This window comes from Rhinolophus hipposideros, assembly GCF_964194185.1.
Source record: "Rhinolophus hipposideros genome assembly, chromosome: 23".
Taxonomy (NCBI): domain Eukaryota; kingdom Metazoa; phylum Chordata; class Mammalia; order Chiroptera; family Rhinolophidae; genus Rhinolophus; species Rhinolophus hipposideros.
In genome coordinates this window covers 44,040,782-44,056,287 of record NC_138069.1, presented here as the reverse complement: position 1 = coordinate 44,056,287, position 15,506 = coordinate 44,040,782, and the positions used below count along the sequence as shown (strand labels likewise).

The window sequence follows — 15,506 nt, the reverse complement described above, 5'->3', positions numbered from 1 at the left end:
GCTCGGCTCCGCTCGGCCGCCCGCGCCCGCCGCCTCTTTGTTCGCCGCCGCCGCCGCCTCCGCGCGCCCCCGCCCGCCGCCCGCCGCCCCGCCTCCGCGCTACCATTGGCCCGCCGCCCGGAGGCCCCGCCCCTCCCTCCGCTCCGACCCCGCTCCCCCGTCGCCATTGGCCCGCTGGGACAGGCTCCGCCCACCCGGGACTCCAACCTCGGGCCGAAGGGCACCTGGCAGGGGAGGAACTTAGGACCCGCTCGCCCGGCCGTCGGGGGTCGCGCGCTCGACGCGCCGGCTGTGGTCTCCCCATCCGCCAACGGGGATGGGGCCGGAACGCGGGCTGCACGTCTGGCTGCGCTTCACTCGGGCCCTCTCTTGTTCGTTCGAGCATTGCACGTTCATAGAGCTTCTGCTGGGGTCGCCATGGCGTCCAGCAAGGGACCGAGTGGCCTGACTATAAAATAAGGATGATCTGGATTCAGAGCCCGGCTTGGTTATCTAGCGCTGTGTGATCTTGAGCAAGTTACTTGACCTCTCTGTGCATTGTCCTCATCTGTAAAATGGAAGTATTGATACAATGAGTGTGACGTGCTGTAAACAGCGAAGTATGACCCAGTACGAGCGTGTAAGCAGACGGGAGCGTACATTCAATCCCTTTGGGGAAGGTTGTGTCTTTTGTCAAGACCTAAGAGAAAGACAGTGGCCTGTCCTGGCATTCTCAGGCCTGGAAATTAAGGCAACTGCCAGGGAGGGCTGAGTACAGCCTGTGGAGCCACACAGCCACACTGTCTAATGGGGCGTCTTCGTGCCTGTTAAAGTGGAGCTGGGACCCCAAGAACACAGGAGGCTGTAAGTGCTTGGCTCCTGGTGCACCCACCCCTCTCTGCACCCCAGGATCAGTAGGCGCGTCCTTTTGGCTCTGGCTCGTCTCCACTTTGGTTGGAGGCTGGCCTTTAGCCCCACTCTACAGATGGAGCAACTGAGGCCCAGGTCCTGCCATCACTCAGGAGGCATGAGATCACCACCCAAGCTGGGAACCAGATTCTAGCCTCATGCTATTGGCCAGAGAGGATGACCAGAAATAGGGCACCAGTGGCCCAAGAAGTCAGGACTTATCTGCAATGCTGACTACTGGCCAGGGCACCAAGGGATATGCCTTCTGTGACTCGGGGTGACTCAGGAGGAGGGGGTGATAGGGAAACCGCTCGTCCTTTCCTAGCTGAGGAAGCAGCCCCAGTCTGTGATAAGGAACTTCAGCATCCCACCCCCTCTACCATGGAGGACCGGCAGTTCCCAGTGCTGCTGGCCTACGAGGGCAGGAAGGACAACGCTAGCTGTCACCAGCTGAGAGCCCTGAGCCAGGTGCCTCTTGACTGCCCCATCCCCACAATCTCCTCCAGCCCCAAGCCGGGTTCCCACATCACAGAAGGTTAGAGAGGGAGTTTTTAAGGCTCAGAAATGAAGAAACTTGCCCCTAATCCACACATTCAAATGACAAACAGGTGGGTCTCAGTTTCCTTTATTTTAAATGGGCCTGAAAATCATCCCACCTCCTGGGGGGTTGTGTGGTCAAGGCTGTGTGTAGAAAGCCAAGGCGTGTGGCCACTCCATCTGTGGGCACCATCCTCGCTCTACCCAGATCTTCTTTCTTTTTCTTTTACATTAACTGTCCCATATCCATCACAGGTCATCTGTGAGCTTTACCCTTTTCATGGCTACAGTGAGAGTCATACTTAGCTCCCAGGAATGTGAGGATTTAAAATAACATGACACAGCAGTACTATTCACACTAACCCAAAGATGGAGACAAGCCGAGCGTCCCTCCGCTGATGAACAGAGAAATAAACGGTGGTCCAGCCACACGGTGCAATATTACTCAGCTGTGAAGAGGAGTGTGCACTCACAGGTGCTACCACATGGATGAGCCTCCCATGCATGATGCTGAGTGAGAGAAGCAGACACAGAAAGCCGCATATTGTTTGATTCCATTCATATGAAGCGGCTATAACAGGCAGAGCCTTAGAGACAGGAAGTAGATGAGTGGAAGCCTGGGGCTGGGGGAAGGGAGTGGGGAGACTGCTTAGGGAGTGTGGGGTTTCTGTTCTGGGTGATGAGGTAGTGATGAGGGTAGGACAGTCATCGTGAATGTGCTAAATGCCACTGAATTGTACATTTACAAATGGTGAAAACAGTTATGTGCATTCCTCCATACACTCAAAACATGATGACATGTGAAGGGCCTCCCTCTGTGTCTTCCTCCCTGCCTCCCTGAACTGAAGTGAGTGAAGTGCCTGGATGAGAAAGTCTGAGCACTGAGATCTGAGCTCCTTGGAAGCAGCTGGTAGAAGCACCTGGAATGGAGGGGGAGGGCAGGCCCAGTCACTCCCCAGGGCCCGTCTCCCAGTCCAGGAAGGTGGCTGGTTGAGGCCCCTGAATGGTTGCCCCAAGACCTCCGGGCACCTGGAGAAAAGCCAGGCAGTGGCTGGGTCCCCAGACGCTGGGGCGGAAGACAGAACAATGGAATCCCCTGTGTTTGGAGCCCGTCCAAAGAGGCTCATATTTTCCATGGAGATAGAGCTCATGAGAAAGCTGGAGGCCGGGTTTCCCTGACGCCTGCTGAGATGTGGCCGCACAGCCAGCCCAGTGCCTGCTCACCACTGACACCTGGCTCGTGGGCCCCGGCCACAGGAAAACCACGACGCACTGCTTTCCAGCTGGCCACAGTGAAATTGGCCCTGTGGCTCCGGAGGCTGGGAGAGATGCCAGCCAGCGTGGTGCCCAAGAGGTCCACAGAGCAAGCCAAACCCAGAGCCAGCCAGAATGCAATGCGAGCAGCCTCACTCTCTTGGAGTCACCTAGCAAGTAGACTTGCCTCTCTAGAGAGCCCCTGGAAACAGCAAATCAGCAGGGATGGCCTCTGAGTGACCACGGATACTGTCGCAAGTCCCAGCACACAGCATACGCTCTCGCTCAGAACCTCCTTACTCTTACTTGACACACAACACTGATAAGACTGGTGTCTGGGTCCCAAGCCCAGTGCAGATCAGTAAGAGCCTTGAGGGAGGTAGAGCCAAGGCTGAAACGGAAGGAGATTGGCACTAGATAAAAAGGAATCACAGAGATACCCTGCCCCCATGTAGGGCAGTTTTGCCCTCGTCCCTGCCCATCTGCCCAGCCCAACTTAGGAGCTAGGTTTCACTGTGATGAGCATTATGCCAAAAGTCATGGGACCTGGGGCACATCTCAGTCTTTGCCCACCAATTACGAGCTCTTTGGGAACGCACACTACCTTCGGGGATCTTAGGGCTCACTTAGCCCAGCTTCCCCATTTTACAGCTGGGTACACAGAGTCTCCAAACCACAGTCCTGACTCGTCGGGAAAGCAGGAAGCCCTATTCAGTTCTTATCCAAGGGCACAAACACACCAGACTCCAGGCAAGACCGCTGAGCTTACAGCCCCCAAGGGAACCATCACTACCCTTACTTTACAGACTCATCCAGGGTCCCGAGCTGGGAGGCTGGACAGCGTCCCCCTCACAGCAAGCAGCACGGGGCACTGTGTCGTGAGCATGTGGCCTTTGCAGTCAGACTCAGGGAGGAGAGCTATGTCGCACCTGATAGGCATGTCTTTGTTGGCATGGGGCTGGCCACACCAGAGACCAGCCATGTGATTTAGGATGGCTGCTCTGGGTCACACGGCATTAGTTGGCTAGTAACCATGGGGGGGGAGCGCATCAACGAATCAATCGTGCGTACGGAATGGAACCCCAATAAAACCGTGGACACCCAAACTGGAGTGAAAATCCGGTTGGTGACATTCCATGCATTTTGTGACACATCAATGCCAGGTCATCACACATCCTTCTCATTTGGACCCCGAGACTCTGCCCCCTTCATCTTTTCCTTCGGCTGATTTTAATCCGTATCCTTTGCTGTAATACACCATAACTGTGACTATATCCGCTTTCAGTGAGTTGAGTCCTTCTAGCAAATTATCAAAACTAAGGGTGGTTTTGGGAACTCTCCAAACTGGCAGTTGGTTTCAGAAGTGAGGCATGTCTTGGGGAATGTGCCCTCAGACTTCTGGCTACCTCCAAGGAGCCACAGTGCCCTTTCATGCCCAGAGTCTGCCGTCTCCTGCAGTCATGTGGCAGTTTGTGGTCTTGTGTTCCACTTACTACTGCTCCATTGGCCAGAGCCGTCATGCGCAAGCGCAGAGACAGCAGGTGGGATGGAAAAAGGCACGGATATGGGGAGGTATGGATACAGGGCTGTGGCTGTGACAATCAGCAGACTTCCAGAATGGGGAAAGATTTCTTAACGTTCTGGGCTTTCAAAGGATGTTCTTTGGTCAGCCAGTCAATTCCCTTCCTCCCTGGTGGGCACAGGGGAGGGGATGGAGGTGGGCAGCTGGGAGAGGAGGGGCACGGAGGCTGAAGACCTCCTGGCATCCTCAGGGACCATCCGTGTTAGTGACAAAGGCCAGTGGGGCAGCTGTTGGAAGGACGGGCTGCCAGTCGCGCTGCCCCTGCACCTGGGGAGAGAAGCCACCTTTCTTCGACCTTCAGAAGCAGGCCTGGGCACGGAAGGGACAGACCCTCACTTCCTCTCCTCTACCCTGCCAGCTGCTCTGAGCTTGGGCTGCTTTTCCCAAAGCAGAGACCCTGGACCAGGCAGCTTTCCAAGCCTCAGTCTCCCTGTCTGCAGAGGGAGGAGTCATACTTCCCTCCAGGGTGGGTGCCAGGACTATGCTGGGAAGGGGGTGTTCACAGCTGTAAGCCAGCTTCCTGCCCTTCCTATAACCTGTCCCCATGTAGCCTGCCCAAGTCCCCTTGGGGGGCTGTCACTCACCCCACAGCCACAATGTCTCCATCTTGCCTGGGTAGAGGCCGACCACTGCCTCCCCATGTGGTCCTCAGACTCAAAGCTGGGCTCGGATAAACCTCACACAGGGCAGCTTCACGGGTGTGTGTGTAGGGGTGGAGGGTCCAGGAAGGCAGGATAAGCCAGCGTCTCCCTCCCCAGGATGGGCTGCCTCTCCCAGGAATCCCCTGATTCGTACTGCTCCCCTTGGCTCCTGAGGGAAATGTCATCCCACCCTCCTCAAGGTTGCTAGGAGCATGGGCAGGAAGGGCTGTGTCCTCAGCCGTGAGCTTCTGAGCAACTTGGTCTCTGCAAGGGAACCTGACCTGCCATTCCCCTGCTGGCCCCTCCCAGGCTCCCAGGGCCTCAGGACCAAGTCCAAGTTCGCCCACATCTGCCCTCTCCACCCAGTCTCTCCCAGAGGTGATGGGCGGGCAGGGGTCAGGAAAGGAGCAAAGTGGAGGCTTCTGGAAGCCAAGCCATGACAGTGCTATCACGGCAGGGCCCTTGGTGGGTGCTCCATGGGTGTTTTTAGAACTCTCTTACAGAGTTCCCCTGGCTGGGAGAGGCCCGCCCTAGCTACCAGCTCACAGCCACCCAGACACACAGCCATAATCACTCCCTTGTTTACAGATGGGGAAACTGAGGCTTGCCCCAGCTCACCAGCCAGGATGGGCTGGCTGGGGCCCTCAGCCCAGGGACCCTTTCCTCCCCAGATAGCCCAGATGGCTCTGCAGAGTTGGCGGGGAGCATGGGGGAGCAGAAGGCCCTACCATGCTACCTCCTTGTCTGCCCAGGGCTGAGGTCCCAGCTCCGTGGGCACACTCGGCTCTGCAGACACCCTCCACCTTCCTGCTTCACCGGGGGCCCCAGAATGCACTGGGCTCACTGAGGAGGGATGGCTGGGGACGCCCCCACCGGAGGCTGCTGTCCTTCTCGTGGCCAGGAGCCGGCCGGCCCCTCTTTCCAGGGTCCTGGGATGCCTTGAGCGCTCTATTTGCTGCTGGGTGGCTGGCGGGGGCTGGCTCCACTGGGCTCCAGTGGGCACCAAGGGACAGGCAGCACTCACAGGGTTCTTCACTGGCCTGTGAGCCATGTGCACCAGTCACCCCTCCCCCCCAGCTGCCAGTGGGTCCTTCCACCTCTGAAATGCAAATCTGATCCTATCATTCTCCTGCCAGCAGCTTTCCCTGTTCCCACTGCTGCCAGGGTGAACCAGACGCCTCAGCGGAATGTGCAAACCCCGCACTCGGCTCTCCTTCCCTCCTGAGACCTGTGGGCCCCAGACTCCATGCTGTCCCTGGGGTGGGGACTAATGGTCCCATGGACAGGAAGACCCCACCGCCCCACCCGTTCAGTCCCAGCCCCTATTTCCCTCCTCTGGGGGGCAGGGACAGCGTGTTCCTGAGCCCCTGTCCACTGTCCCCCAGTGCTTGGTGCCCCTGGGCCTCTCCTGCCTAGGCCCTTGCCACCTTGGCAGGGAGCACTCAGGCCGAGGCCCCCTGCGGTCCCTCCCATGTGGCAGGTGGATGTTTCCGTGGGTGACGGAATTCACTCCAGTCTGCACGGAGCTCAGCCTAGGGGAGAGACAGACTCACAAATAGATGAAACAAACCTTGGGATCCTCATGCACAAACGCCTTCTCTCTCAGTGCCTGGTACACAGCAGACGTGCAGGAAATATTAAAACAGACGAAATGAACTCATTTTGTGAGCACACAAAGAAAAGAAGGGCTGATCCCAGAGCTTTTCAGTAGCGAGGCCATGTGGGCTGGCTTGCTGAAAGGACATTCCTGGCGGGGGAACAGCTTGTGCAAGGGGCCAGCTGGAGGTGGGGAAGGCCTGGTGTTTCTGGAAAGGGCTGCAGTGGTCAGTGGTCGCTGGCCGGGCTGCGTGTGGCTGGAGGGGAGGGCTGGGGTCAGGGCAGGCCAGGGGCCCAGCTGGGGCACACAGGAAATCCAAGTGCTACGTGGAACCTATGAATTTGTTGAGCGAGGAGAGAAGGTGTGTGCTCACGTCACAGTGGGTCTTAAGAAAGGAGCACAGCAGCAGGGTGGGAAGCAAGGACCGAAAGGCCTGCCCCTGGAGTCAGGGCTGCCAGGAAGGGGATGAGAAACCAACAGGGAGAGTGCTGGTTGGCCCACTGGACCTATCTCCTCTTCTTCCTTAGTCACAGACCCTCCCACTTTTATCAAGTCTATGGCCACCTAGAATAAAAGGCAACACAGTTTAGGCTCCCTTGCAGCTGGATGTGCAAGTGACTACTTGTGACCAATGGGATACAAGAGGAAGTGTCCTCAGGTGAGGGGACATCCCCCCTCCGTCCGGTCCTGCTGGCTGGAATGTGCATGTTGTGACGAGCTCAGGAGCCATTCTGTACCATGAAGCGTTGTGTTCAGGAGAGTGAAACAACAGTAAGAGCACAAGCCTTTGAAAATTGTGGGAGCACCGTGCCTTTGCCATACGGTTTCCCTCTGGACTTTGGAAATCTCTAACTAGTCTGGGTTACTGTTATTCGGGGTGTTCTGGTACTCCAGCCAGTCCTAAACCTGACAAATGGAGAGATGGGAAGGAGAACTCAGATGTTGAGGACGCTACTGAGACAGAATAAACAGAACTTGGTTCCTAATTTGCTGGGAAGACGGTGGGGAAGGGGAGAAAGCGGTACCAAGGCTGCCTCTGGGAGCCTACCTTGAGAGGCTGGTGGAAGCCTTTGCTCAACATGTGTCACACGCTTTCTGTGTGTTGGACACCGTTTGCTATGGAAGCATACAGGTGACTCACATGATGCACACTTTCTTCTAGGAGCTCATGGTCCAGCAGAGGAGTGACGACACAATGGACAAGCTCTGACGGAGAGAGGTGAACACTCAGCCTTTCATTTATCCATTCTGCACAGTTACTGCGCACCTGCCGTGTCCCAGGCACTGTGTTAGGTCTTGGGACCAGCAATGAGCATCACAAACCAGCGGGAGCTGAACTCAGGGAGTCTGACGGGGCAGTGAGACGACCGTCTGCAGTCCAAGAACCATGAAAACAGGACGCAGGAGACAGAGGGTCTAAGAGACACAGCTGACGGCAGACAGACCACTCAGCTCGTCAGAACCACTGAGGGGACAGAAAACATCTCGGCACAGGCCCTTGTGCTGTAGGACTTGAGTGGGAACCAGCAACACAAACTTGCAGTGGAAACCAGTGAGCACAGCTGTTGGAAATCCCTCCAGGCTCCTTCTTCTCCTACGTTCAAGGGGGATTAAATAAATGTAATATTTAAAATCAAAATAGCGTGTACCTGCTTCTCTTCACATGGTCGGACACTTATTTCTGGTGGCATTTACCTCCTCTCTTCCACCTGTATGCAAACTCAGACAGAGGCTTCTGCAACATTAACCGAATATCCACAGTGGTATTTCTAGGTAAAGGGGTGGTGGATGACGTGTGGCTGCTGTAAACTTTTCTATTTTTGAAATGTGTTAGATGTGGAGGAAGTGGTCTGAGGGGCAGGATCCTGGTGAGGTGGGAGGAAAGGTGGGAGTGGGGGTGCCGAAGCCTCAAGTCAGGGGTGTTTCAGAGGCTGGGAACGGGATGGGGGCATAGGAGGGGGGAGCCCGGCCTTTGCTTCACTCTGGGACAGTTCAAATACAAGAGCAGGGTTTCTCCACAAAGTGATCCCTTGGGAAAGAGGGCGCTGCCTTCCACACAAGTCCTTGCACAGTGCCTCACACCACGGCTCTCAGGTGACAGCCACACACTGTTGGGGGAGACGCCTGGAAGCCAGAAGCGATGCTGATGGACACTATGGGCCAGAATCACTGAAAAACGGAACTACGTTTGCCCTTTATCCGGGACTAGAGCTTCAGCCTCACCACCTCACATTGGGTGTCACTGACTCAGCCTTTGGAAAACCGTGCATAAATGCCGCCCTGGTAACTGTGCAGTAGGGACACAGACACCCAGGGCGGGCCCCAGCAGAACCTGACGTGTACCGTCCTCGGCACTTGGGAAGACACGCTTCCTAAGACAGCATATCGTAGATGGAGTTTTACATCACCGATGAGTCTCAAACCAAGTAGCTGGAAGTCAGGTTACATGCCTTGGATGATTCAAAAAGGGGCAACGTGGAGACTGATGTGAACTCAGGAAACAGATAAACTATATATGCCATTTAAAATTTGTGTGTTAGCAGGAGCAGCGCCTTGGGGCACACACACCCCTGCCACACTGGCCTCCCTGGGGGCCTGGGAGGAGAAAGCCACCACACGGGCTCCCTGACTGGCAGCCCGAGGTCTTGGCACACCTCAGGCCCTGTCCTTTGAATCCCAGGCTTTCTGGGGCTTAATTAGCGAACAGCTCAAGGACACCCCTCACCCTATTCAGAAAGGATACGGCACCATGGAGACTTCCTGCAGATCCCTCAGGCAGCCACCTCTAATGGAGCCTTCATTCTGGGAGGCCGGGCTCCCAGGATATTAATGGAACATGCTGGCCACAGGCCATTAGCTGGCACCCAAGCCAGGAACCGTGGACTTACTGCTCGTGCCCATTACTCATGCTCTAAACCCCACAGCAGTGCTAAAAGGAACCAGGGATTCGGATTCCGCCCCGTATTCCCTGGCGACTTTTGAGGAATCTCATTTACATCACGTGGGCCAGACCCCGGGGGGGGGGGGTAACTTAGATACCAGTTTTTAAGGAGACCGACATGCTCCTTGCAGACCAAGCTGGGTGCTGCTTTTACACCGACTTCCCAGAGCACCGAAAACCAGCGGCAGAAATGTGTGCATGTGTGTGTCCGACACGTACTTCTCTATTTACATGCTATGTACACCTTCCGTCCGGCATTCCTTTCGCTGAGTGGAGGCCCAAGGTTGGACCTTACCCTCTTCTCCTCCAGCCAGCTCCAGCTGAGACGCCCCCGCAGGCACTGCGTCTCCGCTCCTGGACCCCAGCCGCACAGAACTTGCACTGGGCTTGTGCTGAGGCGTCTGACGCACTCCACTCTGCAGCGTCACACACTCCGTGAGGCCCCACAGCCCCTGTATGTCAGTCTTCCAATGAAGCACTTGCCAGCACGACACGCGGTGATCAGGCAAAGATGGGCTCAGGCAAATGCTGGAGCCAGAAACAGGTCACAGATTCTTCCCAGAACTTAAGGGGCGGGCAAGCAGCCACGTGCAAACAAAGCCACAGACGCACCTTGCTCCATGCAAAATGCTGGAAAACGACACTTTCCTATAATAGCAAATACTGGATAGAGCAGAAAACAGATTTCCTAGAAATCAACTTTTTTTTTTGTCACTGGCATCTGTGTTGATTCCTAAGTTAATTATTCCTCCCCTGTTCCTTACATGAAAAGTAAATAGAATTTGGGGGAATATGTTCTCCCCAAAACACATACACATACTTTTGTTTCCTGATACTCAAGTCCTCACTCACACAAAGGAAGAGAAATTCGAGGGACGAGGTGTCAACAGATCCTGGCTACAAACTGAGGCCTGAGCCACCATGAAGCAGACTGCCAGGAGCCCAGGAAAGTGGTTTTCCGGAAAACAGATGAACTGACATGTGTGCCGCGTGACAGTCACCCACAGCTGGAAGTGACTAAGTGACTAGTTTATGGGCTCTTATACTTACAAAGGCCAGGGACGAGCAGTAGGGATACCTTGTCCCTCCCCAAAGGCTCATGTACGAATGATGTTCGGTTAGAATACTTCTAAATGTGGCCAATCCCTCTCCTGAACTACCTGGGGGTTTCGGGGTTCAACTCCCAGACGCTGCCCTTTTTCTGGCAGTGATCGGCTGCTCTTAGCCCTCGGGTACCCGGCAGGGGTGTGTGTGCCAATTGTCCGGTCCTCCCCGGGCCACAGGAGAGCAGACACTGCTTCCAAAACTGCAGGAGGTTTTGAAGGAGCTTAGGTGGGTTCTAATGGGACCTCACTTCACTCAGATCTTGAAGGCTAGTGGGCTTTCCGCAGGGTGTTCATTTCTTAGCCAGAAGGCCAAGCTCTGCGCTCCTCTGGGTGGAGCTGAGCTAGGTGGGCCTACCTTTCCTCATGCCAGGGTGAAGGTTTCTGGTCTAACAGCTGAGAGCACAGTCCTTACTTCCTCCTCAGGAGACAAAACAGACCTTCAGCAGACAACACAGCCAGCGGTGAGGCTGGGCCCTATCTGTTGTGAGTCCCTCACCACACACATGGGCCAGCAAACCAAAGCCCTGCTTTGTCCCCCTCAGCCCGCTGCCCATTGGAGGCCTGGGGCCCTGCGGACGGGCCCCTCCTCCCACCCTGGGGACACTGCCCAGCTCTCCGGGCTCACACTCCACAGACGCCTGCAGACAGCTCCCTGTGCACCAGCTGTACCTGGCCTGCCCCGCGACCACCCTCACATCTGCCGCAGCCTCCCCGTTTGTCTGCGGAGCCCTTTGGTCTCCCAGGCCCAGGTCTGTGTCCGAGGGTGGCAGGGCCGCTGCACTGCCTGGACTCACACGTGATTGGCACGCCTTCAGAAAGGTGACACAAGTCTGCTCCTGTCCTGGGTGAAAGGAGCAGCATCCTATGAAGGCCCGATGGCCAGGACACATCGGCCTCCTGTGGGGCTCGAGGGGGCAGTGCCCCTGAAGCCCGTGGTCAGCACCTCCTCTGGAGGGAAGAGTGGGCGGCACAGCCCCACCAGCCGTCAGGAGCTGGCAGCTCGGGAGCCCTTCCTCCCAGGGGCCGAGTCCAGCAGAGCTGGCCCACAGGTGTGGTGCTGCCCCCCGCCCGCCACAGCCCAGCCAGGTCCTGACTACACGGTACTGCTAGTTTAGGGTATTTGGGGTGGAGACAGGGTGTGCTCGCAGAGCTGGGCCACCTACATGGCCTTGCAGCAAACAGCTTTGCTGCTGTGAAGTTCAGGAGCTGTAGTGAACATCAAGGCAGAGCAAACCACGCGAGCCTCTCCACCCAGAGCGCAGGGCCTGTGCCTTTGGGGCACTTAACGCCTGAGGTCATGGTCTTTCTCCTGGGTCACTTCTGCTGGTTCAGTCTTCCCAGGGATGTCAGTCCTGCTACTGCCTGAAGCTCTGCCCCCAGGCTCACCCACACGGCCCCTGGCAGACGCCATGCCCCAGCTCAGCTTCACCTGGGAGGCCTGAGGGCAGCATGGGGCCAGTCTGGCAGGCACAGTGGAAGGTGGTTTCTCTAGGCCCATGCCCCACTCCTGCCCTTCCCTGCGCCACTGCCCCCTAGAGCCCCAGCCGAGCCCCGGGCCTTGCAAGCACGCCTGGCACCGGGCATTCTCCAGGGAACAAATGCTGTGTGTGAGGGTCACAGAGCCACAGAGCAGGCTGTCCCTGCAAAGGGCACTGCACACTGGATATCGGTTGGAGTCAGGGCTTGAGGTACGTCATTTGCTGAGGTAGCTTCAGGACTGTTTGCTTTTAATTGGTCAGCAGTGGACCCAGGGTCACGGCCCAGGAAATATCCACAATGCTCAGGGGCACATTCTCGGACAACTCAGGGCCACAGCTCCTCTTGCTTTTCTCAGCTCTGCTCGCTAGCCTGGTCCCTACAGGTCATGGTACACGCACTGGACCTGGGTGCCACACACAGCCTGCCCCCGGCCCCTCCTGCACAAGGCCCTGCCCTTCAGGCCCAGGTGGGGCGCCCGGATGGTACTGTGTCCCTCCAGGACCCATCACCCAGAGCTCCTGGCTGGGAGCAGTGACGCAGAAATGCCCGCCTGAGGATGCGGGGCGGGAGGAGCAGCTGGGTTGCTGTCCGGGTTTGCCTGGCTCCTGTGGACCTTTAGCTCTGAGTCCAGCACGCAGAGCAGGATGGGTCAGGTCACCTGGGGACAGACCCAGCGATGACACAAGGCACGGGTGAGCAACGGATTCAGCCAAATCACCAATCAGTCCAGTGGGGGAAAGAAGGGCGTAAGAAAACTGATTTGGCAGCTCACAGACCAAATAAATTAAACCAGCCAGGCCCCAGGGCTCGATTTTCTTCCAGGTCAAGGCCAAGGTGGCCAGTCAGTTGCTGTAAGAACATGGCTTTGCAGGGCTCCCTAGCTGCCCTCCAATTCGGTGCGACATGTCTGTGTGGCACTGAAACCACCACGTGAACTGCAGCTGGAGATGAGGGGACGATACAACCACCCTCCCTCCCCAAAGACAAGGTGAAGGCACCCAGGACTCCTAACCAAACAAGCAGCGTGGACGAGGACACCGGGAGGAGATGAGGCGGTAGCAAGCAGGCACTGTTCTTTTCCTAACAAGATAGACTGCTTTCCCACTTTAGGGGCTCTGTCTTCCCGAACGTGCTTTGTCCTCTGAACCTAACCTTCCCCCGACAGCCCATCAGCACATGGACCGCACCCATAGCCATGTAGGCTGGGGGAGGCATTTTTCTTCACGGGCAGCGATGGAGCGATGACAATTTCATCCGAGTCGTCAGAGTTGACGTCTTCCGCATGTGGAGGCACCACGGGCTGCAGTCCCGAGGGAGGGGACTCGGCTGAAACGAACCAGAGAGAGGGAGAGCGGTCACACCACTGCCCAGGGCCGGGCCCCATTTCAGGGCTTCCTATTACGGATGCTGTGCCCCTCACCTCTCCCCTGGCAGGCACAGACCTTCAGAACTGGCTTCACACCAGCCACAAAGTCTCTCACTACTTCTTAGTCACACCTACCTCTCCAGTCTCCGAGCTCAGCTCTGAACAGTTTGGCCATTTCCAAAAAGCAAAACACCTGCCAAAGGTGAGGATTTGCCAGCTCCGCAGGGACTCGTGTCTGCAGTAGGAGTTTCTGAGTCGTCCTCACAGCAGCGTCCCGGGGGGCTGGGCCCACCTGGGGGCAGCTGAATTCTGTGCCAGTGGCCACCAGCTTCCTTGTGAGAACACACCCTCCCCAGGTGGCGGAGGCAGGACTCAACCAATGGCCACTTGTGAGCTTTCAAGCTGTTTCACCAGTAGGACCATTTCTGCTCCTTTCTTCCAGCGCAGCTAATCTGTTCCAGTCCTTCAGTCTACACTACAGTGAGATGCCACCTACAGACTGCATGGGGAAGGGTGACCCACATGCCTCCTTGGACCTGGGGCAGGGATGTGAGAGACAGGTCCTCACCACTAGCAGCCCCGGAGAAGGGCCTGGCTCTTACTGCTTCATAGAACGAAAGAAAAAAACTAACCAACCAATGATGTGAGATAAAAAAGGGAAGGAAGTTTACTCAGTGCTGCAGGTACTATAACTGCACTGGCTTTTTTTCTGTGACTTTCAAGAAAATTAATATTCAAGTGCAACTCTGTGACATTAAAAACATCAGTTTTCAAGGTTATCTTCAGGGTTTTTTTTTTTTCTCTTTAAAAACATTTTATGGTCAGATCAAACCGGGCTTGCTTTGCACTCTCACATGGACCCGTTTCTGGGGGTGAACACAAGGGAACGTGCTGTGCGGCTGCGATTGTAGACGAGGGCGAAGCTGAGCTTTAAAGTTACACATTTAACCAGAGGAGAGAAGGGCAGCGTCACGAACACATTAGCCCTGATCCAAGAATCGCAAGGCCGCCAAGTGTAGCAGCTGGTGAGATCTGCACGGGAACGGTTTTTCAGAGAAGAATGTAAAGCCTATGGGGAGTCTGGAAGTTCCAGCAGGGCCCCTCTGGCTTTGGGGCTTTGCACATCTTTCCTTTAAGTCCCAGAGCTGAGCTTTATAAACGGAGGTTTTGGACAGACTATCAAAGCTCAAAGCTTGCTAGCTCTGGCAGAGCTGGAAAAAGTGACCGACGTGGTAAAACACCATGGTGACCTCCGGGGGAGATGGGGAGTAACCTTAGCGTGTGCAGGTTCTCCCAGAATCACCCCACCAGGCCAAGGGAACTGGCCAGCGGACGCCCTCCTTCCTACACTGCGACCCCTCACTATGGCCCCCATGCCTCCCACTCACCAGGGCAGGGCCACAGGGCGCCCGGCGCCCCTGACACCCTCGGGGCTCCGTCCTCGTCCTCAGGAGCTGGTCCCTCTACCGTGTCCCCACTGCTCACTTCACTGTCTTCCGTATCTGAAACGACATACAAACTTGAAGCAGGCGGCCTACAGAAGTGGTGTTACCCATGGACAGGGCCCGTCACGTCCCCTCGCTTTGCTACCCTAGCATTTTTTGGTTCAAAAAACCTGCTTCCAGGTGAACATTAAACAATGTATACAAACGTCGAATCATTATGTTGTACACCTGAAACTAATATAATGTTATATTGTCAAATACAGCTCAAAACCCCCAAACAGCCTGCTTCCTTTTGAGGATTTTCCTTGATCTGAAGCTTGGCTCCCTACCTGCCCCGACCTCCTCTGGTTCCATCGTTGCGACCTAAGAACTCAGTACAGAAAAGCCTTTCACAGGAAACTCCACGCAAGCCTTGTGGCGCCAGCAGCCTGCACGGCACGTTCACAAACGAGACTACAAGGCCGGCCACACGCTCATCTTTAGCATTATAGCAACTACCCAAGCCCGCAGCCGCGTGGTCTCCTACGTACAGTACAAGGAGCAAAGGATCTGAAGGACGGTCACAGAATCATAGCTTTGGGGACTGAAAGCAACCCCCAAGCTGCCTCCCCAGGTCTCTGCCTCACAGGTGAGAAGACAAAGCCAGGCCGGTCAGTAGTCGGCAGAGGCT

General features: G+C 56.2%; 1 protein-coding gene across 11 annotated transcripts in view; it reads right to left on the bottom strand.

Annotated features, from left to right (window-relative positions):
• Positions 1-10,150: 10,150 nt before the first annotated feature.
• The window catches only part of IQCE (IQ motif containing E), a 40,019-nt gene continuing 34,663 nt past the window's right edge, over positions 10,151-15,506 (bottom strand). For all 11 annotated transcript variants that reach the window (XM_081035294.1, XM_081035295.1, XM_081035298.1 and 8 more), the window contains 2 exons: positions 14,780-14,893; positions 10,151-13,351 (listed from right to left, as the gene is read on the bottom strand). In XM_081035294.1, coding sequence (XP_080891420.1) covers positions 13,173-13,351; positions 14,780-14,893 — 293 coding nt within the window. In that variant the 3' untranslated portion in view covers positions 10,151-13,172. The remainder of the gene's footprint in view (positions 13,352-14,779; positions 14,894-15,506) is intronic.